This window comes from Spermophilus citellus (assembly GCF_964194105.1).
Source record: "Spermophilus citellus genome assembly, chromosome: 6".
Lineage (NCBI taxonomy): Eukaryota > Metazoa > Chordata > Mammalia > Rodentia > Sciuridae > Spermophilus > Spermophilus citellus.
The window spans coordinates 149,573,583-149,600,162 of NC_138187.1; the positions used below are offsets into that span (position 1 = coordinate 149,573,583).

At 41.3% G+C, this 26,580-nt stretch overlaps 1 protein-coding gene across 1 annotated transcript in view; it reads left to right on the forward strand.

Moving 5' to 3' along the window:
- Positions 1-26,580, forward strand: part of NIBAN1 (niban apoptosis regulator 1) — a 141,610-nt gene that overhangs the window by 54,267 nt on the left and 60,763 nt on the right. Inside the window, exons 2-5 of the mRNA XM_081299032.1 lie at positions 7,570-7,700; positions 10,868-10,999; positions 14,511-14,625; positions 20,000-20,167. Coding sequence (XP_081155158.1) covers positions 7,570-7,700; positions 10,868-10,999; positions 14,511-14,625; positions 20,000-20,167 — 546 coding nt within the window. The remainder of the gene's footprint in view (positions 1-7,569; positions 7,701-10,867; positions 11,000-14,510; positions 14,626-19,999; positions 20,168-26,580) is intronic.

Genomic DNA, 26,580 nt, shown 5'->3' on the forward strand with positions numbered 1-26,580 from the left:
CCGATGTGTCATGAGAAAATGAGAGGCATGCTGTGAGGTAATGGCAAAATAATCTTGGAAATTTCCAAGTACTTTATCCAAATGAAATGGAAGAAAATTCAAAGCTATCTCCATCTAATTATGGCTCAAGAAAGATGTGTGCACAAATGTACTGACATATATATATATATATATATATATATATATATATTTTTTTTTTTTTTTCTAGCAATAATAGAGAAAGAGGAGACCAAACTTAAGTCCTTATAGTTCTAGAAATCTGTTCCGGATTTTTCTAAATGTGAAAAAGGTGACCACAGTGAGGTTTCATTTTTCTATAGAATAAGGTAGTAGAAATTAAAACTTACAAAATGGTAGTATGTTTTTCCTTTCTATGTCTTCTCCCATTTCTCTCTCCTTCTCTTTTTAAGTTTCGAAATACTGGAGATTGAACCCAGGGCTTTAGCATGTGCTAGATAAGCACTCTACCACTGAGCTGCACCCCCAAGCCCTTTATTTGTTTAGAGGCAGGATCCCACTAAGTTGCCCAGTCTGGCCTCCAACTTTGGACCCTCCTGCCTCAGTCTCCTGAGATACCTGGCTTCCCATTTCGCTTACCTATATTAATATGTGAAGGTATTAGTCTACAAGTATGTAGAGCAGATAGGACCTTGATTTCAGTGACTGTGCTCCTTGGTAGAAAATACTGTTTCTGCGTCTCCTGGTGCTTGCTCTTTAATGTAGCATCGTAAGTGCCTTTAAAAGACGGGTGGCCATGGAAAAGATACAGGACTTGCTTTTTAGAACAGGCTTGGGAGAAACATAGGGTTTCTAGTAGTCTGAGGGCAAGCTTACTCTCAGCTTTTACTCATAGAGTGAGGAAGGCTGTGAGTGTGAGTGTGGGAAACGAGGAAGGTGTGTTCTATTGTTTGTTCCTGAGTGTGTCTGCTTTTCTTCTAGTTGCTCACCGAGCCCTGGGAGGGTCCTGGCATGACTTTTAATATATTTAATGTAAGCTCTAGTGAGCATGAATGCTGTATGTTTCTCTTTGTGGATTAATATCCAAAGTAAATCACAGAGAGTTTAAGTTGGTTTATAGCTCATATTTTTAACTCAAGGTGGAATTTCCGCAGGGGAGGCTGCAGAAGCAAGGCTGCCCATGAATCATTTTGCCTTTACCTAGTGGAGTCTGTTCAAAAACCTGTCACTTGAGCACCAGTAATAAATGTGCTTTAAAAAATACAAACACACACACACACACACACACACACACACACACACACACCCTTTAGTTCAATTATGGAGAATCCAATTTATCTTCATTCTCTAGGGCATTTGCTAGAAGAAAAAGAGAGTCCTTGGGCATTATTCTGTGTAATTAGATTTCTGCACCTCTGTGTGGTGAATTGGGATTTCCGATTTCCCCACCCTAAGGGGTAAAGAGATGGCGCTGAGCAAACTGAGATCATAGCTGATGCTATAATTCATAAGGCTTTCAAGCTTTTATAATTTGAGGAAACTCTGGGGAAAATAAACAGTAGTGGATATTGTACTTTATTTTGCAATTATTAAGAATATTTTATTTTTCAGAGGCATTTGTCTTGTTTCCTCAAATTAATCTTCACCTGAAACTGTCATGGCTTTTAAGAAACAATGCCAAAGGCCTGATTAACCTTCTCTCATGTGTGGATTTACATCAGTTCACAGGAAATAGCCATCTTGTTAAAATATGTAAATTTTTAAAATTCTGTATTTTTTCGTAATAGCAATAGAAATGTATCATGTGTAAAATCATGACTTATTTAGAATGTCTAGGAAAAATAAAGATGAAGTGTTATGTAAATAAAACTGGATACAAATACAATAATCCTGTTTTTTAAAAATTTTTTACTTGTCGATGGACACAATATCTTTATTTTGTTAATTTATGTGGTGCTGAGGATTGAACCCAGTGCCCCATGCATGTGAGGCATACACTGTATCACTGAGCCACAACCCCAGCCCAGTAATCCTGTTTTAAAAAATAAAAAAGAAGGGAATATAGAAAAGATAATGTTTGGATGTTTTTATATCTTTTCGTTCTTCTGGGCTCCTTTCCCCAAAATAATAGAAACAGGGAGGAATCTGAATTGTCAGACGTTCTACAATATATCATAGTTGTGACACTGGAATAACAGGGAACTACAGATCCTCTACTATCTTTCAAGATTATTGAAAAAGCATAGATTTGAGTTGGACTTTTGTAGGACTGGGAACTAGCTTTAAAAGAACCTTCTAGAATGAGAAACCCTTTCGTTCATTCAACAAATATTTGCTGAGTATATTCAGGTTCTTCAGACTTCATGTAAGTTTTAACTAGACCTCCTATGTTTCTAGACTGGTCAAGGAAAGCGAACAAACTAAGAAGGGATTTTGTCTGTAAATAATTTCCCACATATATTTCATGCACAAAAATCATTTAAAATCTTAAAAAGAAATTACCCTTTAAGAGTCTGATTTTTTTTTAATTTTGGTAAGCAAATATGAATTAATTGAGTGTATATTCTTTTTTCTTTTTTTTTTTTTTTTTTTTTGTGCCTCACTAAGTTGCTGAGGCTGGCTTTGAACTCCCAATCCTCCTGCCTCAGCCTCCTGAGTTGCTGGGATTAGAGGGGTACATGACCATTCCCGGTGGTATATTCTTAATAATAAATATTCAAGCTGAAAACTATACCTTTCTTCTTTCCTGGGAAATTGGCACAGGTTTCATTATTATCATGCATTGTGATTTGCTTTAGTCAGTCTTGAATATTTACTCAACCACTCTTTCATTCATTCAACAAATATTTGCTAAGTATATAAATACAGTATACCCTTGGAGGAAGGATGAGCTATATTTAAACAGCCGTAGCAAAAGCAATGCATGGTTTCAGGAGAATGCAGAAGAGCTTATTTCCGGCTGAAGAGATCCAAAAACCTTCTTTTAGGGTTGGGATTGCCTTCTAGGCTCCAAGGGTCTGAATATGGCTGCAGGGTTCTTGGGGGCAGAAGGAGCGAGGTCATGAGTATCCACAGGGCCCTAAGGTTGAGTGGAAGAGGCGGGAAATAAAGACAGCTGGTGCCAGATCCCTCCAGCACTAGGCCAAGGCATCCCTGCTCCTCAGGCAATGGGGGAACTGCTGAGGGTTTTTACAAAGGTAGGGAGTGACAAGGTCTGGCAGCAACGTGTCAGATGAAACTTGGCTGGCCAGAGGTTTGCACCTCCATGACTAATGATGTATGCTCCCTGTGGCTTCTGAACCCGTTCCCTAGTAGCATCAGTGCCATGACTTGGTTCTGAAGGACGGTTCCCCACGTTAGCTTCTGGGTCTTGGTAACTTGTGCCAGTTTTATCTTTAGTGGGATCACTGCCAGCTTGGTTTTTGCTTCTCCTGTTCTGCCCCATCAGCTCTGGACTCTGGCCCTCTCAGAATCTGCCTCTGCCCCACAAACCAAGCTTTGGCATCCTCCCCACAGTTCTCTGGGATCTGGATATCAGTCCCACTCCGATTTTGACTTTATTGTTCCCTTTTAAGAGCTGAGAGCTAGTTAGGTTTCTGTGCTCTGCTGTGGTGCTGACTTAGGGCAGATTAAAATATTTCTTGAGGCTGGGGTTGTGGCTCAGTGGTAGAGCGCTTGCCTGGCATGTGTGAGGAACTGGGTTCAATTCTCAGCACCCCAAATAAAATAAAGGTCCATTGACAACTAAACAATATTTTTAAGAGAAGATTTCTTTATAGTTATGGAGAGATAATAAAATCTTTATAGAAGGCGCTGTGGTTGGGGTGGGGGAAAAGGAATAGATTCCAGAAATATTGTAGAAATAGGATTGACAGCACCTGAGAACTGAACGTGGGAGTGGAGGAGGAATCAAATGAGGGCTGCAGGTTTGAGGCTGTATGGGTTAAAGCGGCCTTTTAAAGGAATACCAGATAACTTCTCTTATTTTTCCAAAGTTGAAGCGAAGCTCCATTTTGTGGATAGAGCTGTGGAAGGGGCTTCTTTTTGGATTGCTTAAGACTGTGGCCTGTGGAGTGAACTGTACCCACACAGTGCTCAGCACAGGCCACAGTCATTGAGTAGGATCAAAAGAAATACGCTATGTCCAAGAGCTGATGTACCAAATTGTGGAAGAAGCCCTTCCATCTATCCTCATCTTTCTATTATCCAGTCACCAACCTCCCTCTCATGGGAGATCTGGCACCATTTTACAAGCAATTTAGGAAAGAGAATGTCATCCTAAATCTGGGGGCAGGGAAATGAAGGAAATTCAATACTCAAGAATCTTGAAAACTGTAGAAAACAAGCTGGTTTCAGCTGAGTTAATTTTGTGTGGCGCCTGTGGGATGATCTGCTTATCTGAATGCTTTCACCATAGAATATTAAATAATAGCAAAAATTTATTGATCAGTTAGTGGATAGTCATTTTAGACACTTTGTTTTTACATGGTGAATTTTTCATTGACTCCTCACGAAACGCTGGGCATTTTATCCCCGTTTGACAGATGAGAAAATCAAGACTCTGAGAGAGAGAAGCTTAGTGCAGCATTGCTACTAATGAGTGCCTTTTGCTCTAATGTTTTACTTGGTTGGTTTTAATTCATCAATGCACGGATTGTCTCTTTTTCTGATATATCTGTGAACGTACAGGTTGTATTTGTTTTGAGTATGCAAGGGGTGGGGCACCTGTTCTGTTACAGAAGGTCAGGATGCCCCCTGAGCAAGAGTGCTTTTGGGATTCTTCCTGACTCTTAGTTCAGCTTGAGGACCTTCTCCTGGTACTTGACAGGGGGCTTCATTGTTATCATCATCTTAGCTTGAACACCTTCTGTGTGCCCGCTTCAGTGCTGAGCTACATTGCTGTATGTAACCATTACAACCACCTTAGGAGGCTGCTACTCTTGGCTTCATGTAATGCTCATGAGGTCCCACAGCTGGCAAGTAGCAAAGATGGGACTGGAAACCATGTCCATCTACTCCAGAGTGTGTCTTTCTGACTACTGTGACATTTGCCCAATGTCAGACCTTATTTTTATTCTCAAGATCCCCACACCCAGGGCTCCTTTATTTTGGTTCAAATTTATTTAAACTAAAATCCAGATACATTCGGAGAATAAGCATTAGGTTCTTTTGTCCTTAGAACTTAAAAAAAAAAAAAAGCAAAATGTTAGTATTAATGAGCTAAGACAAAAAGCATGTGTGAGTAGGAGTGTTACCTGGAGTCTTTCCCTGCGCCTCAATTTCTTAGCTGTAAAGTAGGGTTCAGGGCTCATGTCACAGGAGTTTGTGAGGAGCAAATGAAATGCTCAACATGCGCAAAAATACTTAGAACAGTGCCTGATCACACATTCATTAATCAATACGCTTTTACTATTATTTACATTTCTGAACCTATCATTGGATTAATTACCTAAGGAAGCTTTATAAGTGCTGCCTGGCAGGTGATGTGCTGATAGTACCGTATGCACATATTTAAATCACAGAAGCATTCTTCTCCTGTATTAAAAGGGAGTGGTGGCATCAGAGCACATCAGTAGAAGCAAGGTGGACCTGGGAGAAGCTTGGTGATGTGGCAGGTCAGCTTTTGACGCTTTATAGAGGTCATGGTAAAATGACCACAACCTCCTTTTATTTCCATCCAAATGCTTGCAAGAGTGCAAAAGTTAGCATCAGCAATTAACAGTCTGCATTTTTGATGCAGAAAGCAGTGCTTACTTGGAGCTAAAGGGCAAATTTTGTTAATCATTTTGTTTTGGTAAAGAGAGACTCATTCTCATTGTGGGATGTCCCACTCCTTTGTAAGAAAATTATAGACAAGGATATAGAATTTTACTATGGCTGCATGGTAATAAAAGCTAATAAAATAATAACCAATTAGATGGTTATAAAGCTTGAGCATATTAAAGTATTATGCAAATACTGATTAACTATAATACCATAAACTCACAAAGCAAGCAAAAGCATGCCTGATTGAAATTATAGGAGCTTTTATTTGCATGTCTACAGAATCTATTATTAGTGGGTCTCAAAGGACCTTACAAGAAATAATTACTAAAGCCCATAAATATGACCAGTAAATGTCATTTTGCTAAAGGAATGCAAAAAAATTCTCCTTTATCTCATACATATCCCAAGACTAAGATGCTTGAGCAAAAGTATTCTATCCATATAGAGAGGGTATTCATATATTCTGGATGTTTGGGGTGGTAATTTCCTAAGTGTACAAACAGATTTTTGTACACTTATTTTATAGAGTAGTATCTCAGTACACTAGATTAGAATGCTTCACTTATTTCTGCAATATTACATGAAGAATAGCTTTAAACAAATTTTGCCAATAAGTTATATTTTAATAGTTCTCTGTTGACTATAATATCAAATTTGGAAAACAAAAATTATGCCAAGTTCACATGAAGTGTTTAAAAAATATTTTGGAATGTTACGTCAGGTTTATTTTTCCTCAGGCTGATATCCTGTTCCATGGGCTAACTACTTGTTGGTACAGGCAGAGAAACTTCACATTTTTTTCTTTCTTCTGTAGAAAGTACTAAAATGTTGTGAGGACTTCTAAGCTGCTCCAGAAGGACTTCTAAGCTGCCCTTTCTGGCCCACCTTCCCGCCTCACATACTCCCCAAGCTAAGGAGGGATTGGAAAAGCAGGGGGAAGTTCCCAGGGTCCAACTCTCTCTCTACTTCTAATCCTCACACTCTCCACGTGTGGTTGATACTCATTCTGTGTCTGGTGCTGATAGACTGTTTATGGCAGCTGCCAATCACTATTGTGAGGGAGCTGCACCTCTGTGATCAGACCTGCATGTGGCATGGGACACTGGAGCCTGGAGAGCTGAGTGGGTCGGCTGAGGTCAGACAGCTGGTTTCTGTCTCACAATTAGATATGGGACCACAATCGAGGTCCCCAGACTCCTAAACCAAAGTTCCCCCCTCTTGATCTCATGGTGATTATATAATGTTTTCAGTCTCTCTCTCTCTCACTCTCTCTCTTTCACATACACACACACATACATACACAATCTTGAAAGTCAGAAGCAGAGGACCACAACTAGAGGAAACTCTTTGTTGCTTTATCCAGGACTGTGGGTTGAAAGTCTAGAGGTGGAACTTCAGGGATCTGGAGAAAAATGGAGAGACATGTATGCAGAGTTGAAAGGGTGGACTGTGGGAGGGTTGGGAGTAAGAAGCTGAACAGTTGGATGTGCAGGAGAATAAAGAGCAAGGCAAAGTAGAGAGACCAGGCAGAATGGTCTTGGAAGGACTAGGAGGATGATTGAGTTTGTGCCCATGGCAATGGGTACAGTGTATATGAAAAAAAAAAAAACCCTCTTGGTTACTGGGTGAGGAGTCTTAGGTTCCCTGCAGTCTCTTGGGAAGCGGCCAGAGGGGAGGGAGAGAGCCAGGCAGGTGCAGCGGCCATGGACATTCTCAGGGAACACAGGCTAGGAACGAATCCCTGGGAAACAGTAGCATGAAGGAGACTGTTGAGAGAATTGTGTAGTTGGTGTCGATTCTGTGAGAGATGCTACATTTAAAATTATAATTTTCATATTTTTCCAGGGAAAACTGAGGCTGCCATCAAAAACTTTGGTCCATACTATAGTCGCCAGTATTCGGTGGCTTTCGGCAATCACGTGCGCAGTGAAGTAGAACAGCAAAGAGATTTAACGTCACAATTTTTGAAGACCAAGGTAACTATGGACCTTTTGCTCATGAATTTCTCCCACTGAAGAAAGCGTTATAGTTCATGATGTTTCAGAAATAAATGATGATTTGAATGGTAGTTTAAAAAATATGTCCTGAAATCATTCATGTTCAAAAAATCCTGTTTGCTTAGAAATTAGAATATATAGGATTTCTTTTTTTTAATTCATTAATTTTTTTTTTTAGTTGTGGATGGACACAGTATCTTTATTTCATTTATTAACTTTTTGTGGTGCTGAAGATTTGAACCCAGTGCCTCACATGTGCCAGGCAAACACTCTTACCACTAAGCTACAACCCCAGCCCAGCTATAATTCCAGCCCTGTATGATTTCTTGCTGATGGTGTAATCCATATAAAAAGAAACTGGCACGAGTCCACTTTTAGTATGTGATTTTTCCACATTGATGCTTTGATATCAGGAAATCTGACCTGCTGTAGGAAAGTTCAGTTTTTAAAAAGTCATAATTGCAGTGTCTTCTGCTATGGGCATTTTTATTTTGGTTCCTGATCAAATATGATTTTTTCTCTTTGAGCTCTCTAATGTATTCTTATTATTTTGCCCCATTATTAACTTTAACCTCAACAAATATTTATTAGCACCTCCTTGTCAGACTGTTGTTTCTGACAGAGTGCTAATGCATATTAGAACTGGAGAGTGAGACCAATTCTCTGCCTTCCTGGGGTTTATATTCAAACATAGGAGTCAGGCCATAAACTAACAAACAAACAAATATCGGGTCAGGTCATGGAAAATGCCACAAAGAAAAATAAAGCAGACATCTTCTTTTGGGGAAGTTGGTAGGTGAGGGAAGCCCTCTGTAGAGATGGCTGGAATGAATGACAGCTATATGAGAGTTCATGGGAAGAGTATCCAGAGACCCTACAGTCAGGGTGGGAAAGCTGGCGTGCCCAGAGTGCTGTGTGCAGGGGACAGGGATGAGCAGCGATTACAGAAAGGTAGACAGAGACCAGACGGGGTAGACCTGTAGGACACCAGAAGGTTTTGATTTTGTTTTAAATGTAATGGGAAATCCCACTGGAGGCTACTGAATACAGAGTGACCTATGAAGGGTGGGTAGAGAATAGACTATGGGAAGGGAGGGGAAATGGGAGACTGGCAAGGAGGCTACTGCAGAAGCCCAAGAGAAGAGTGGAGAGGAATTGAACTAGGAGGGTGGTGGTGGTAGAGAGAAGAGGTACTTATGATAGAGGTGACAGAACTTGCTAGTAGCAGGACAGGATCAGTGCGGATCTCTTGGTATTTAACCTGAGTGATAAGTGGATAGACTTGCCTTTTACTCGGGAGTGAATGGGAGGCCTGAGTTCATTTTTGCCAAGGTTGAGATGCTTATTTTACATACACCTATGGAAACATTGAATAGGCAGTTGGGTATTCTGATCCGGAGCTCAGTGGAGAGATTGGGACTGGAGAAGAGCCATCTGGGGAGTTGTTGTCTTATAACCAGGAGGAAAGTCATGGGGTGTAATTGAGGAATGAACGCGGAGAAGAGGCGCAGAGTACTGGCCCCACCAGCATTTGGACATCAGAAAGAGGAGAAGGATCCAGACACATGGGCTAAGAAAAAACAGCCTGTGGAGAAGGAGAAAAATCAGGAACGTGTAAGGTGCCAATAACGACAGGATTTCAAGGAGGAAGTGGGTGATAAATGGTGAAACGCCACGCAGAGGCTGTTAGCCACTAGGTTCAGCGACACGGGTATGTAGGGAGAGCTGATAGGAATCCCTGTGAAGCTTTGGTTCTTAAAATTTAGGGAGCTTGTTTAAAATGCAAATTCTGAGCCGGCTGGTGGTGCAAGCATGTAGTCCCAGCATTGGGAGAGTGCTTGAGCCTAGGACTTTGAAACCAGCCTGTCCCCAAACAAAATAGATGCAAATTCTGGTCCACACCCCAGAGAATCTGATGCAGTAAGTCTAGGGTGAGTTCACATTTTTAGCCTGGCAAGCTTATCCACTGATGAAATGGCCCAGCTTGAGGAAAGCTGCATGTAAGAAGATGAAGTTCCCCTGATATTGCTTCCAACCTCATTTGACAAGGGAGTGAGGTCTTCTCTGACCTTTATTTTTGGTACTGGGGATTAAATTCAGGGGCACACGACCACTGAGCTACATTCTCAGCCCTATTTTGTATTTTATTTTAGAGACAAGGTCTCACTGAGTTGTTTAACGCCTCAATTTTGCTGAGGCTGGCTTTGAACTGGCAACCCTTCTGCCTCAGCCTCCCAAGCCACTGGGATTACAGGCATGAGCCACCGCGCCTGGCCTTTCTGACCTTTTAACCAGGCAAGATATCAAGCTGCCACATTGTCTGTCACGATGGAACTTTAAGCCACTTTGCTGGACTATATTTTGAAATAAGGTGGGAATTGTACAATGAGACGGGACAGAAATTATCCCTACACAGCAAGCCCAATGGAGGACCTACGTAGAAATCTACTGGAGATTCCCCTGTACCACATCTGTCATCAAAGTTAAGGAGAGATGCCCAGCCTTTTAAATCGGAGAGGTAGAACTGAGGTTTGCTGGCTTGATGCCTCCCTGTTTTTGAACCCAACATGATATCAAGGAGTGTGAGGAGGGGTGAAGTGTTTGTAAGCCTGGGTCGCCATGACTTTTGGGAACCCATTGAGCACTGGCTCTTGAGGCGCGCATGGAGGTGTGATGAATCGAGGAATCACCTGTTCATTCTTCTGATTTTCTGGAAATTACCCTGAGACATGCCAGGGATTTGGGGTAGATGTCCACAGCTTACATTATCCCAACTCACTCCCTCTCCCCCACAGCTTATCAAGCATTTATTAAGTGCCATGTGTATGCAAGGTACAACTTGATTGTTATAATCCCTTCTACCATATGCTCCTATACCTACAGCATAATACAGGAAAATGAAAATGTTATTTTTAATACATAAAAATAACAATAGGACAAATATTTGTGTTTGGTCAGGAGGAAGGGTCGATGGTGGAGGAGAGAAGGAAGGGGCGATGGTGGAGGAGAGGAGGAACGGCCATTTCTCCAGGTTCTCTGCACACCATGATTTCCTCAAACAGGCCTTGAAACACCAGGACGAAGGCCATGGTAACCCAGTGTGTCCTCTCTTGTTGAGGTGGCTAACTTTGTCCATCTTCTTTAAGCCACCGCTGGAACCAGGAACCGTCTTGTACGAAGCGGAGCTCTCACAGTTTGCTGACGACATACGGAAATGGAAGGACAGATACGTTGTGGTTAAAAATGATTTTGCTGTGGAAAGCTATGAGAACAGAGAGGTGAGACATTTCCCTGTTACCCCAGGTTCTCACAATATTCTTAAACCCTTGGCGAGGTGGATCAGCTCACCCTCTCCTTTGCCACAGATCCGTGCAAGAAGCACTCATTCGGGGATTATTTCAATTAAAATGACATTTATTGAATTTTTATTCTGGGCCAAGTGTTACACAAGGTTCTGGTTAAATAGCTGTTGCTTAGACAGATGTTTACAGTCCTGGGGACAAGATAGACTTTGAGCACATGATCACAACTGAGTGTGAAAAGGGAAGGCTGCGCAGAGTGGCTGAGTTCGCACAGGAGCCTTTCCCCGGGTCCTTCAGCCTCCAGGTCTTTCCCAGTCACTGGCTTGACATCCTTCCCTCTGCTGTCTTCATGTCCTCCCACTCTTAAGCCTTGTGTGTGACAGAAGGCAGAGGAGTTACTTATTCACTAAGGTTGTGATGGGATTTGCCTGGGTTCCTGGGAATTTAGAACACTCCACATACTTTATTCCACTTCTTGATTATTTCCCCCGCCTCTGGACTTTCTTCCTGGTTATTTTTCTTGTTTGTAAAAGGTCGAAAGATGATATATGTAAAATGTCTAGACCTTAAGAGGACTTTAGTGTTTTTGGTTCCTATTTCTTTCCCCACATAGGGACATAACACAGTACGAGGGAAAGTATACTGGGCAGCGAATTTGGGAGAGTACAGTTTAGGTCAAGTGCCACTCATTGGAATTGAACTCAGGGACAGGTGTCCTGCTGTCTCTGGCCACAAACATAGAAAATTTGGTTGAATGATCCCAATGGCTCCTTCCAGATCTCAGACTGTACAGTTTTATCTACATAAAATCCTCAACACCCACCCCCCACCCCTGCTTGGAAATGAGTAATTACGATTTACCAGTTAAAGATCATAACATGTTTAAAATTCTGCAGAGTTCAAGAGCGGTCAGGACAAGCTGCATGGTATGGAGCCATCTGCCTGATACTAAACCATAGTAGGAAGCTTCAGGCTGGCAGACCATGTGTTTCCTTCCCATTTCTGGTAGAAATTAGGAATAAAATATAGCACAAACATATTTCACAGGCTACTGGATGAGGTTCAAGTGCTCTCTTGAGTAGACTTACTTCCTTCAACATTGGCTAAGTTTATACTTTCTCCACTTATCTATGTTAGGATTTCATTCAACACTTAATTTGTACTCAGAAGCAAAATATTAATACACTGCAAATTGCAATGGTAGTAATAACAGATTGCCTTATTTTTTTTTAAAGAGAGAGAGAGAGAGAGAGAGAGAGAGAGAGAATTTTTTAACATTTATTTTTTAGTTTTCGGTGGACACAACATCTTTATTTTATTTTTATGTGGTGCTGAGGATCGAACCCAGCGCCCCGCACATGCCAGGCGAGCGCGCTACCACTCAAGCCACATCCCATCCCTGCCTTATTTTTTTATAGCCCCTTATATTGTCCTTTCAGAGAACCTTGAGGAGAGGCAGTGTAGCACATTGGTTATTCTGATAGGTTTTGAGTCACATCTTTGCCAGGTTCTAGGGAAATGTCCTTACCTAAATTGTAAATCTCCTTGAACCTCAGTTTTCACATTAATGAATGCATGATCCCTTTGTTGTTTACAATAAATAAATTTATTGAGGCATTTAGCACCTAGCCAGGCCTTTGGTTGAACCCAATGTTGTGCAGATATGATTATTTCTAACTAAATTGGGAGGAAACCCTGAAGGGCTTTTTCTTTGGTTTACTAAGGTTTTTGCTACATTTGACGCTAATTGAAATTTCTCTGTGAATCAAATTTTGGTGGTTTGTTTTACTTCTTGGTTCTGAAAACTTGCTCCCTCAACTTGAAATTTACGCGTGAAACTGTTCGGTTATTTATTTATTTATTTTTGGTCCATTACTTTCTACCAACCTGTGGTCATTAAGATAGAATGCCTGAATTTGATAATAAACACACATTTTTATAAACTCACTTGGGATATTTGAAGGGAAATTCCAGCCATTTGTCATCATTGCGTACAGTTTAATAAAATCATGATTTTTAATTTATAAAAGTGCTTTAAAAAATACACACCCCAGAATCGCACATTAAGAACCTATAAATTGCCTGTTGTTTTATTGTGAGTCCAATTCTGTGTGGTAACTAAGCAGGAGCACTGATAAGCCTACCTTCTGCACACTGGCCCTGGGGCTGGACAGACATGAGGAAAATCCTGGATTTGTTACCTACTCACTGCTGGGCCATCTGCAAGTGATTCAATCTCTTTTGAGCTTCATTTTTCTCACTTGTAAAATAGAGATAATACCTAACTCATTGTGCTGTTTTTAGGATTAAACAATGTAATGTTTATGAAAGCCAATGAGCTTATTATAACTAATAACAATTCACATTTTAGTCCAGCCTGAATCAAATTGCTGCTGAAATTTCTCCAAACCATACACATTTAGATTGTCCTGTGTTAGGCTCTGGATCCCAGATGTGTTGAAGCTGTTGATGGATGATTCTCACAAGTATGAAAACAAACTTCTTAGATATCTGAGAGTTTGTTTAGTTTAGGTTTCTTCACTCGATATCTTACTGATGCAGAATGTGTTATTGTTATTCTGAGTTTGTTGCCTAGATCAATGTTATTTTAGTTATTCCCAAGAGTACACTTGGGCGTTTGGGTCCCACAGTTTCTTGGTTTCAATTCTCAGCTTGCGTTAAGGTTTCTATTTTCAAAATTCTGCCTGGATGTAGGCATCTCCCTTCCGGCACACATACTTCATCTGGGTGACTTTGTGGCTGTGTCTGCCTAACTGCTCTAGAGATGCTCTGTGCCTCTTCTGCATTTCTTAAACAGCAGAGCTTCCTGTCTGCCAGCCAGAATGGTTTGATGTCACAAAACTGCACTACCATCTCAACTATTTTATGCCCAACAGTCACATCTGAGGGCCAAGCCGTTGGCATATTTTATCACAGCAACATTTTAAAGTTTCTGATGGAAATCCAGTAACCATCATAACAGTTCCTTGTTGCATCTTCTTGTTGGTCATTGAACCTGGTCCACATCAGTCACCGAGCATTTTGTGCAGCAACTGTGAGGTTGTCACCTTCTCGGTTATCAGAATGACTCGGCATTAGTGACTGAAATGGTAAATGTGGTGTGTACGATTCTGGGGTGTGTATTTTTTTTAAAAGCACTTTTATAAATTAAAAATCATGTGCATGTTGCTGAAGTCATTTTTTCCCATTCGAGAGCATACCTACGAGGAATATTCCCGAGATTAGGGACCCTGATTTGACGTGTTGTGACCATCACACAAAAGTACTAGATACTGCCTTGCAAGTGGCAGGTATGCAGAGCAGATTTTTTTTTTTTTTTTAAATAAATGGCTCTAACTCAATGACCTAATGTGGAGATTTCTGTCTCTGGGTGTGTGTATCTGTGTCTATGTGTCCATTTTTAATATGACTTTCCAAAAAATCCAAATGGGGAAGAAATTAATTCACTTATGCCTTTTCCTCCCAGGCCTATCAGAAGGGAGCGGCTCCTAAAAGTCGAATTCTTCCAGCCGGTGGCAAGGTGTTAACATCAGAAGATGAATATAACCTACTGTGTGACAGGCATTTCCCAGACCCTATTGGTAAGTCACTGAGCCTCTTTTTTCAAGGAAAAAAATTTAAACTGATTTTATTGAGCCAGAGCAGTGGTTCTTAATGGGGAAGAGGAATTTAACTTTTTAGGGCCATTTATCATTGTCTGCAGATATTTTGGTTGTTACAATTAAAATGCGAGTGCTACAGGCCAGGGATAGTGGATACAGGCCAGGATGCTGCTGGAGATCCTGTAGTGCATGGGACAGTCTCCAACAATGAAGAGAAAAAAATCAGTAATGTCCAGGTTGAGAAACCCATGCCCCACAGACAAAGGGTTGACATCATTTCTCTTGTTTAGCCAACGTTATACCACTTCTGTTATTTGATGTCCCATTTAGTATTGCACAAATCAGTTACGTGTTTCTAGCACATGGAAAATTTGCTATTGGTCAAGTACCTGGAAGCTTTTGAACATATTGCAGGCTTTGATAGCACCTCCCAGAGCAGTGGAAATAAACAGGTAGGGCTCAGTCTGTGAAAAGCACAATCCCATTCTTTCAATAAACAAGACTGACCCTGTTGGGGGATTATTGTCTTTCTAATTTTGGGGTGATATGCAATTAAACATCCCAAATTGACAAAAAAACCTGAATTTAAATATTATAGCAATTCATAGCTAATATGTAAAAAATTTTAAAAAGGCACTGTATCAATTCACCTGTCTATAAATAAAGCTGAGTGCTGCCATAGACAGAGCATGGAACTCAGAACTGGGAGCCTGGACTTTTATCTACTTCTCACTGTGCCACTTATCAAATGTTTTAGAGGAGCAGGCTGCTGAACCATTCTGGTTTCTATTTCTCCAATTCTAAAATGGGGTTTTGAACTTGAAAGTCTAAAAGGGTATTTCTGATATTTCTAGGTTTAACATTCTTTGATTCTCATTCACTCCTTTTTTTTTTTTTTTTTTTTTTTTTAGAGAGAAAGTGATGGATAATGTATAGACTAAATAGGGCAATTCACAGAGATTCATGAACTGTGAATAATGTGATAGCTCCATCTGGCTTTGTATAAATCATACCACATAGTAATTACTTGGCTTCTTGAAGAGAGGCCTGGTTTTTATTAATAGGCACAATCATTTCATTATAATTTATGGGAGAAAATGTAATCATTCCATCAATTGTTATTTTGGTGCAGAATGCTTAGCATAGTGTTTTTAATAACACAATTATGGGATTAGTACATGGATCATAAACCTAGATTAACAAATTATTACTAAGTAATTCAGGCTAAAACAACACTTTATGTGCACTATACACATTATTATATTTTATATTTTCTCTCAACATTTATTTATTTGCCATCCTGACTACAGAGCTGTAGCTAGAAATGGAATACCAACATGTTGGCTGTTCAGAATTTCTCCAGAACTTTTCAAGGAAATCCATCGGAACAGACAATATACTTATTGATTTGTTGATGAAATCATACCAGAGGAATGAAAAGCAATGAAAAACACAAGGCTTATGTGACTAATGCTATTGTCCCAAGGCTTCAGATTGGGGCATTTCAATGACTATTTTTATCATATGGTGTGGCCTTCTGAGTTTTAAAAATAGAATATTCTATAGTAGGTCATTTGTGATGTCTTTGTGATACAATTCAGAAAATATGCAGATGGATGGCATTTGGAAAAATTATTGTAAAAGGTTAAGTGAGGGAACTCTAGGCTAATAGGAGTGGATTTTATGGGTCTTGCTGAAGCTTTTAATTGCAGAGGGTCAAAGTTGATTTCAGTTGTTTGTACAAAATTGTGACATCTTGGAAAGGGCAAGGAGAATTGATTCACAAAACCATGTTAATCAAGAGGACTTACTATGTGATAGTATTTCTACTAAAAAGAAACTTAGGCAAGATAAAAGGAATTGACCTTGCTTGATTGAGAAAAGGCACCGGAGCTTATGAATATTAAGGCGACTGTTGTTTTGCTAAAGTGATTCACTTATTTGGCATTTTATTAGTTAGATCCTGGTTTGCTGCACATGAAGAAAAATTCAATTAAATACACAGTTTTTATTATTATTTTTTTTGTTCTAATTAGATATACATGACAGTCAACTGCATTTTGACACATCGTACATATATAGAGTGTAACTTCTCATTCTTCTGGTTGTACATGATATAGAATCACACCGGTCATATAGTCATATATGCATATAAGGTATTAATATCAATGCATTCTATGTTCTTGCTAGAAATATTTGGGTTTTAATCCAGAGTTGGTGTGGCAAATCCATAAATTTGTCAGGGACAGGCTCTGTCTAGTTTTCTCCTATTTATTTCTAGGCTGTGGACCTTAGTAGCAGAGTCCAGGATGGCTGCTGGAGCTCCAGCCACAGCTTTCTCATTTCAGGCAACAGGGAGGACAAAACAGAAGGAGAGATGTTCATTCCCTTTCTCCAAGGTTACATACGCCACTTTACTTACATCCCATTGGCCAGAACTTAGTAGCTATGGGGTACCAAACTACAGGGAAGCTGGAAATATGTAACAGTCTTCATGCAGTCATTTGCCCAACTGAAAATCAGGGTTTTTATGCTGAGAAAGAAGGGCTGAAAGGATGCTGTGACATCTAGAGGTGTCCACAGCATGCAGCTGTTCATGCATTAGTTTGTTAACTCACATGGCGATTCATTCTTAGTCACTGTGTGCCAGGCTTTGTGCTGGAGGCCAGCTTTTGCCCCCAGCGCTTCCACTCTGTTCCCTTCAGGTCCCAGGACAGTGGAACAGGGCTTCTGTATATGCCCCCTAGAAGTCTGTTCTGTCCTTGAGTCAATCCCGTTTTATTAACTTACCAGGAACTGGCTCCTTCTGGGCCTTCCTCCCATCATTAATGTTTTTTTTTTATTTATATATGACAACAGAATGCATTACAATTCTTGTTACATATATAGAGCACAATTTTTCATATCTCTGGTTGTATGCACAGTATATTCACACCAATTTGTGTCTTCATACCTGTACTTAGGATAATAATGATGCTCACATTCCACCATCTAACCCCATGCCCCTTCCCTTCCCCTCCAACCCCTCTGCCCTATCTAGAGTTCATCTATTCCTCCCATTCTCCCACTCCCTATCCCACTATGAATCAACCTCCTTATATCAAAGAAAACATTCAGCATTTTGAGATTGGCTAGCTTCACTTAGCATTATCTTCTCTAACTCCATCCAGTTATCTGCAAATGCCATAATTTTATTCTCTTTTATTGCTGAGTAATATTCCTTTATATATATATATGCCACTTTTTTTATCCATTCATCTATTGAAGGGCATCTAGATTGATTCCACACTTTAGCTATTGTAAATTGTGCTGCTATAAACATTGATGTGGCTATGTCCCTGTAGTATGCTGTTTTTAAGTCCTTTGGGTATAGACCCAGGAGAGGGACAGCTGGGTCAAATGGTGGTTCCACTCCCAATTTTCCAAGAAATCTCCATACTGCTTTCCATATTGACCGCACCAATTTGCAGTCCCACCAGCAGTGTATGAGTGTGCCTTTTTCCCCACATCCTCGCCAACACTTATTGTTGTTTGTCTTCATAATAGCTGCCATTCTGACTGGAGTGAGATGAAATCTTAGAGTGGTTTTAATTTGCATTTCTCTAATTGCTAGTGATGATGAATATTTTTTCATGTATTTGTTGATTGATTGAATATCCTCTTCTGAGAAGTGTCTGTTCAGGTCTTTGGCCCACTTATTGATTGGGTTATTTGGTTTTTTTGGTACTTAGCTTTTTGAGTTCTTTACATACCCTAGAGATTAGTGCTCTATCGATGTGTGAGGGATAAAGATTTGCTCCCAAGACGTAGGCTCTCTATTCACCTCACAGATTACATGCATTGGAGAAAAGATAGCCTCTTCAACAAGTGGTGCTGGGAAAACTGGAAATCCATAGGCAACAAAATGAAATTAAACCCCTATCTCTCACCATGCACAAAACTCAACTCAAAATGGATCAAGGACCTAGGAATAAAACCAGAGACTCTGCCTCTAATAGAAGAAAAAGTAGGTTCTAATCTCCATCATGTAGGATTAGGCCCCAACTTCCTTAATAAGGCTCCTTTGGTGCAAGAATTAAAATCAAGAATCAATAAATGGGATGGTCTCAAACTAAAACGCTTCTTCTCACCATCTCATCATTACTATTAACGACGAGTTTCTTGAATGCCAGTGCTCTCTGCAGACTCCCCGAGGGTCCTCTTTCCTCCCATTCCCTGCTCATTCTCTACACAGGGAACACCCAACCAACTTTTCCTTCTGCATGTTCTCTGTGACTCTGGGAAGAAGCTGGGACTTTTAGCCATGTGCAGTGGCTTGTAACCGGAATGCAGGAAAGGAGCCACGCAGAGGCAAGGCTTCTGCAGAGTAGCCTGGTTGAACATGCGTTGCTTGGAAAGGATTTGGAGTGAAAACATAAGTCTTATTTTTTAGGGCTTCTAAAATTCCCCAGGCCCACATAGCACATCTGTTGATTGAACACACTGACGCCAAAGGTCTCCTGGTTTCCCTGATTGTGCTGTGGGCTGAGGATACCAGGACACATGAGAGGCTGTCCCCTCCCTCTAGGAGCCCACTGTTCAGGGTGGTGGCTCTGCTTCCTGGGGAGGCCACTGTGAGAATCATCAGGGAAGCTCACCTCACTCTCCCCACCACTGTCCCCTGAGTGTGGGTGCAGACATGGCAACCCATCATCACAGTGGTTTTGGGGAGCAAGGAAAGGAGCACCCAGTTCTGTCTCAGGTGGCAGAGGAGGTGCTGGCGAAGGCATCCCAGAGGAGGTGGCTTCTGAACCAACTTTTGCAGGAGGAGGGAGAATGTTCTATGGGAGAGCGTGACAGGAAGGAAGGTGGGAAGGGTGGTGTGGAGTCGAGGAATGACAGGAAATGTCCCGGAGGGGATGAGCTCACCCTGGGCTGGTGTAGACAGAGTGGAGTAGAAACCACCGAAGACCAGCGCAAATGTGACTTGGAGGGACAGCAAAGGAACCACAAGGTGACAGAGAAGAAACAGCTTTAAAAACAAAACAAAACATACAGGAAATGGGGAGAGAGAAGCTCTTAGAAGTGAAGAGGTGTTGTTAGCAGCAACAGCTACTCGAGATCAGACTAAAAGGACAGGTAAGAGAGAAGAAGCCACGGGCCGGCAGTCAGGATGACACTGGTGACATCAGCCATGGAGTGAGACTAGAGGTGGGGGGTGGGAGGGCTGGTGGAGGGATGGACAGAAGTCCGAACTAGCATGTCCCTCACCCATGTTCCATCCCAGGGCCTGCCCCAGATACCCTCCCAGCCTGAAGTCAGTATTTAAGGTGAAAGACCTGTCTGTTGAGATTGTGTTTCAATATGTCTTTAGCTTCCAGTGAGAAGGAGAACTCTCAACCGTTGGTGGTGCTGCCCAAGCCATTCCCAGTGTACTTGTGGCAGCCCTTCCTCAGACATGGCTACTTCTGCTTCCACGAGGCCACGGACCAGAAGAAGTTCAGCACCCTCTTGAGTGACTGCATCAGACACCTGAATCATGGTACGGCACAGCTTCTTTCTCGTCCCGAATGGGCTGCCTCTCCTGAGTTGACTCGGTCATTTGAGATTCCTAGAAGGAGGGACAGAGAGTGCTGCCCCGGGGGTGGGGAGGGACACCCAGGGAAGTGACAGTTCTGTACTGGAGGAAGGTGGCCTGCTCACTGGTTGTTCAGCCAGGACTGCGAAGTCTCAGGGAAACAGAATGGGGTGTGGTGATCTGGTGGCCGTGGCTGCTCTGTGACTATTCATGCCTATCATTCCACACGTGATTCTTCCTCCTCCTCCTCCTCTTTCCTGATGCTTTTAATCCATATGCCAGCAAGAATGTGCCAGTTGACCCCGGCAAAATTCTAGTCTTTATGACATTTCTCGTTTCTTTTCACCTTTATTTCTGAATAACCGTGCCACTTGTCTGAAGTCAGCTTTCAATGTGTCGCCATAACAGATAAGGTTCCTGTGGCTCAGGGTTGGAGGCTGCAGTCTGTGGTCGTGGGACCATTGCTTTGGGGCCTGTGGCGGGCAGCACATCTTGGTGGGAGCAGGTGGTGGAGCAGAGCCCCTCACCTCATGGCTGGGAAGCAACAGGGAGTGAGGAGGGGACCAGGGCCCCATGATCCCCTCCAAAGACAGATCCTTAATCACCTTAAAGACCTCCCAGAGTGTACCCGCTTTTAAAGATTCCTCTACCTCCCATAAACACCCAGCTGGGGACCAGTCCTTTACCACATGGACCTCTAGGGGACATGTACCCAAAACCAAAGCAATGGCTCTCAGAACTTGAGAGTTGGTGAGACTTACTGGGAGAACCCAGTTAAAGCCCAGGTGTCTGGGCTCCACCCGCAGATGGTCTGGGCTGGGCCCTGGGTTTTGCTTTTCCTACAAACTGTCAAGTGACCCAAGTGCTGCTGGTCCAAAGGCCACACCCGGAGTGACATTGCTTCAGACCCTTTTGCCTCTGGTATTGATTTGATGAATATTCCAGCTATAATAAAAAGATCTTTCATTCCATTATGTGGTGTTTTTGATACCTGGATGCGAATGCATTGTGTTCTTTGAAAGTCAAAAAGGCAGCCAGTCAAATGCCATCGGCCTTAACTCTGTGCCCAGCTCCACGCGGGTGTTAGGAACACAGGAAGGAAGCATGCAAAGTAGCTCTCTCAGGGCATATTTAGACTCAAACAGGGCGAGCGGAAAACATATTCTGATTTGATAGTTATCAAAGTTAATGTGTTAAAGAGTTAACTAGAGGTCACAGCCTAGGGAAGAAGCGGCTACAGATGGTCTCAACTTGGCAGCATTAGAATTAATGATTTTTCTAGTTTATGACAGTGCAAAAGCAATATGCATCAGGGTTCATAATAATGAGTGTGATTCTCTCTTGAAGCTGGACAGTGGCAGTGAGGGCAGCTCCCAGGTAGCCACACGATCATGAGGGGAAACAACCAATACTTTTCCAGTGTATTGTGTTGACAGAGATTTCTGGATTTCATGCTTTGTGTTTTTGCATTCTATTATGTCTACAAAACACCCACCTCTGTGTGCATGAGGCATTCAACATGTTACTATAAAATAGGTTTGGCCTTAGATTATTTTTCTACATTAAGTTAATGCAAGTGTGCTAAGCACATTTAGGGAAATCTAAGCAAGCTCTGGAGCTGGATAGGTCAGGTGCATTTTCAACTTATATTTTCAACTTGTGATGAGTTTATTAGAATATAACCCATGAAGGTCAAGAGGCACCTGTCTAGTACTGAAAGTCTTGAGCAGTTGACATTGAGCAGAGTTACCTTCCATGAGGACCTTTATTTCCTACTATGGTTAATTTTACTGTATGCCATGAAGTTCAGGGGTTTCCCCAAGACCATAAGTCTCACAGAGCAAGTTACTAGTGATGCATCTCAGCCACTTCTTGGGTTTTAACATGCGTATCAATAGGAGGCTAATGGAAAAAAATAATGTCACTCTGTCTTGCTATAGCAACTCATCATAATATTGACTCCTGACTAGAGTCTTTATAAAAATAATTCCCTTATTAATATCTTGCCTTGTGGCTTTGGTGTTTCAGAGACAGAATCTCCCAGCTCTGCCTGTTCCATCCAGCTCATTTTTCAATACTCTTACCACCTCTTGGTCTAGTACGAACATGCAGTTGGCACTGAACACAAGAACTGCGAAGTTTCACTGAACAGAGAATGTTCTGGGCCCAGCCAACTGGGGCTGACCACACTCCCCCTCCCATGTACATAATAGGAATTTCTCCGGGGAGTTTTTGAATGTTATGTAGCCTGCATTTAGACACCATTTATGGAAGACTCCAGCAGATTCAAAACCCAAGTCTGCTCTCCAGTATGTTATCAAAGGCACTAAGATAATGAGGCCTAGTTTTATTACCCTGGGTCTGTGGCACATTCTTCTGTCCAGAAACCATTTGTCCCTCACTAAGTCCTGATGCAGAAAATCTGGCCTAACTTCCAGTGGCTCCAGTCAGAGTCGCAGACCATCATGACATTACAGGGAACAGTGGTTGGCTATTGTGGGCTGGTGAGCTCATGGGTCTTTCCTGTCTCGCTTCTCTTTCTGGTGTGTGTGTGTGTGTGTGTGTGTGTGTGTGTGTGTGTGTGTGTTGCTGGGGATTGAACCCTGGGCCTTGTTCACTCTACCAACTGAGCTATATCCCTACTCCCCCATCCAAAAAAAATGTAGGAAGCTTTATGATTTTCCTTCCTTCAAGGGAGGGGAACATTTAGGGGCCAAGAGATTTTTACACTCTTATGGAACATGGAGGTGTGGGGGTGTGCACACATGTGTGTTTTGCTTTGGTTTGATTTTGGTACCTCTTTATTGAGCAGGCATAAAAAGAACTCTCAAGATTAATCTTTAGCAGAACACCTCACTTTGAGTCACTTAATATTAAGCCCATCGAATGGCATATGCCTAGAACAACAGCTGCTGCTCCCTGTCTCTTGTCCCTCACCAGAGAAGGCCAGGGTTCTTAATGTCAGCTGCTCCAAAATGGGATTTGCATAAATCCCAAAATGTTCTGAGTCAAGTGCTATCATTCCAAATTCAGTCCTATTCTTCCGAATTTTAGTTTGCAAAATCTGGTCATTACAGTTACAGAGATACAGTTAAAACTTCAGATACACGTAGAGGGCTGCACACACGCAATATGGAATAATGGTCACACGGATGTGAGTCTGCTCTTCTGGCTCAGGATCATCATTCCTTGGCATGTGACTTTGCAGGAAGAGAAAAAAGTGTTCCTGGCAGGAGGCATGGGATATGTAAGAGCCAGACGCAAGACAGAGCCTGGACCATCCAAGGAACTAGAGGAAGTTTGTTGTGGCTGTTGCTTAGATAGGAGTCCATCAAAGATGGGGAGACAGATGAGATCCAGGTTATAAGGGGCTTTGTGATGCACCTTAAAAATTTGGATCTTATTCAAATAGCAATAGGGAACCACCTAAAAGTTTTAAGTAGATAAATGACCTGATCAAGCACCCACTTTAGAAAGGTCATAGTGGCTACAGTGCACGGTGACAGTAGGGGTAGGTATAGCTTTCTGGGGTGCCAGAAGGCCACTTAGGAAGCTTTGGCAGGTAACAGATGCTGGTAGCTTGCAGGGAGGAGTGCAGTGTTGAATGAAGGAATGGGTCAGTGTTAAGCCATTGACCTCCACCTAAAGGATTGAGGAACAGAAGAGGTGGATGTTAGAGGACAGCCATCACTGGATGAATGATAATTATTCCGCGGAAGTGGAATACTGGCAAAGTTTTATTCAACAGTGCTGTGCTGGCCAGAGGACAGCTGAACTGCCCTAAGCAAAAGCCAGTGTTCACATCATTATGAGCACTAAGGAAGAAGGGACAGTAGAGTATCTGGTAAGCGCGAGGGCAGTGGATTTAAAAGTACAGAAGAATGACCCAGGGGATTTTGACAAAAATGACCACAATGATGTAAAGACACTCTGTAAACCTCAGCAAGCTGTTCAGTCACCTGTGACAAATTGTCACCTCCAAGGGTCCTTGTGATGGGGTCAGCAGGCTGGATGTGGAGCTGTGAGGGTGATTGCATTTTGGCACTGGTGATTGCATTTTGGAGCTCTTATCCCAGAATTCCCATATGAATCCAGACCCCTTTATTAGATTTGATTTTGGCACTTGGACCTTTTAGGTGTTCAATACATGTTGCTGAATTAAACTGAATTTTAGAACAAAAAAATCACTTATAATTCAAATCAGATACAGCAAATAGTTTTGGTGTATTTATTTATGCGTGGAGTTTTAGTTTCTCTAGTCCTCAGTGGTAGATCTCAGATCTATTTTCGCCAAGTGAATTTCTTCCCAGAGCCCATTTTTACCTATGAATCAAGTTCATTAGTTGAGGGACTAAGTGTCGGGTGTGGGCATCAAACAATTCTTGCTGAAAATTTACAATGAATTTTAGTTTGTAATAGATGAAAACATACTTCTGAATTTCATGGCACAAATTTATATTTTTGGACAAACACATATCTATGAGCTGGAAAATTGCTTAGGCTTTTTGGGGCACTTTAAATGAATAATGTTTGGAGAATGCTAAATAAGAATACAACTTTTACAAACATCTTTTTGGATGCTTTGACTTAAGAAATATTTTATAGTATACTTTTGTTGCAATGCATAAAAACCTTTATGCATGCACACAAAATGCTTGGTAATTACCATTTCATAAAAACTAAGTACCAATTTTCTGTTTTAGTAGGACTGTGCCAAACTAGAGTCTTTAAAAGGATTTTTCTCTGCTTGGATTGCAGTCTCTCCTGGAGTTTAGCTTGAGTTCTTTGTGTCACACAGTTAATATTCTACAATTATAAATATTTCTCTTTCTTCCTTTGTGAGTATGTGGTTTTCTCTTAAGAAATCATCACTTCCTCTTTCTGGTCCTTGGTGACTAGTCATCAAACTCTAAATTTGGGAGAGACCTTTGTGGTCACCATTTGTCTCCTTAGAGTTTATTTGTGATAAGGCTCAAATAGGTCATAGCAGGGGATCAGTTGTCCTGACATCCTAATATCCTAATGGCCCTCGACAACTGTTTCAGTTATACATATGAGGCCTTATAAAAACTTATCTTTTGGGAATTTTAAACATGCTACTTTTAAATCGAATCACTCTTGTGGTACATTTGCATGATCGGGAGTGAAGCAAATCCAGAGCTATTCATCTGAGGTCATCAGAGAGCTGAGACAGGTTTCTTCATTGGTACTCTGAAAGCTCACCTTAGCATCTTGTCTACCTGCTAAACAGGATTTTATCTTTGCATATCTTTAGGTTTGCTCTGGAGATAAAGTGGCTAAGAATGTAGCTTATTTACAGGTTAAATTTTGTGTAGTCTAAAATGCAAATCACATATGATTTTATACAACTTAAAAAGACTTTACACTGCTTGTGAGCATATGGGTCGGAATAATTTTAAAATAATTGATCTGAAACATGCTTTCATAATATTTAGGCTTCTGATTCTACTTCAATTACCTGAAATTCTCAAAGAAATCTAAGAGTTGGAGCTGAAGGGACGGGTCTCCACCGGAGACAAGAACAACAGAGAACTGTTCCCTCTCGGCTATTTGTGTTTATGACCATTGGCCCATCTTTATTAAGATGGTTAAGTTCATTGCTGCCTAGAGCTGTGTTGTCATGGAACTGCTTTCAAATGCTTCTTTTGGCCTGTCCAACCCGATATTGGTTCATTGAAACCACTGATGCTCAACCCCTTTTCTACTTCCACTCACCAAACAGTTATTTTGATATGAAGGTCTAAAGAGTGTGTGTTTACAGTAGTTGAGGGTGACAAATTGGAACAATTACAATAAAAAAAAAAGACTAAATAAGCAGAGCATTGAAGTTAATTCAAGCAAAAAAAAAATTTTTTTTTTTTTTTTTGGTCTGTGCTGTTTAGATTGTGTAGCCTCCAAAAATCACTGGACAGTTTTTGAGATGATTGTGACTGATTGTGGCAACCTTTGAATAGTTTTCAAGTTTTTGTTCCTTTTTTTCTGTTAACTTGTGGTTGGGATCTGTTGAGATTGAAACATACTAATTAAAGTGACAGAACAAATGTGATGGATGTTTTAATCAGTGGTGAGATGATCAACATTTTGAAAGGATTCTACTTAGCATCTATCCCTGAATTTCTTTTAAAAATCTTCAGTAAGATTAAATTGCACCTTGCATAGGTTATAGGCTTCTTTTAAAAGTCAACATCCAGGAGCGCTTGGAGAAAATGCTCTCCTGTTGTTCTAGAAAGGGGAGCTATATTTATTTCCCCTCCCACACACACATGGAGAACAAACTTAGAGAAGGGATGTGAGAAGGAAGAGAACCACAATAGAGGCTACATTGTTCGTTCCATTAGCTACTCAGAGTTTTTTAA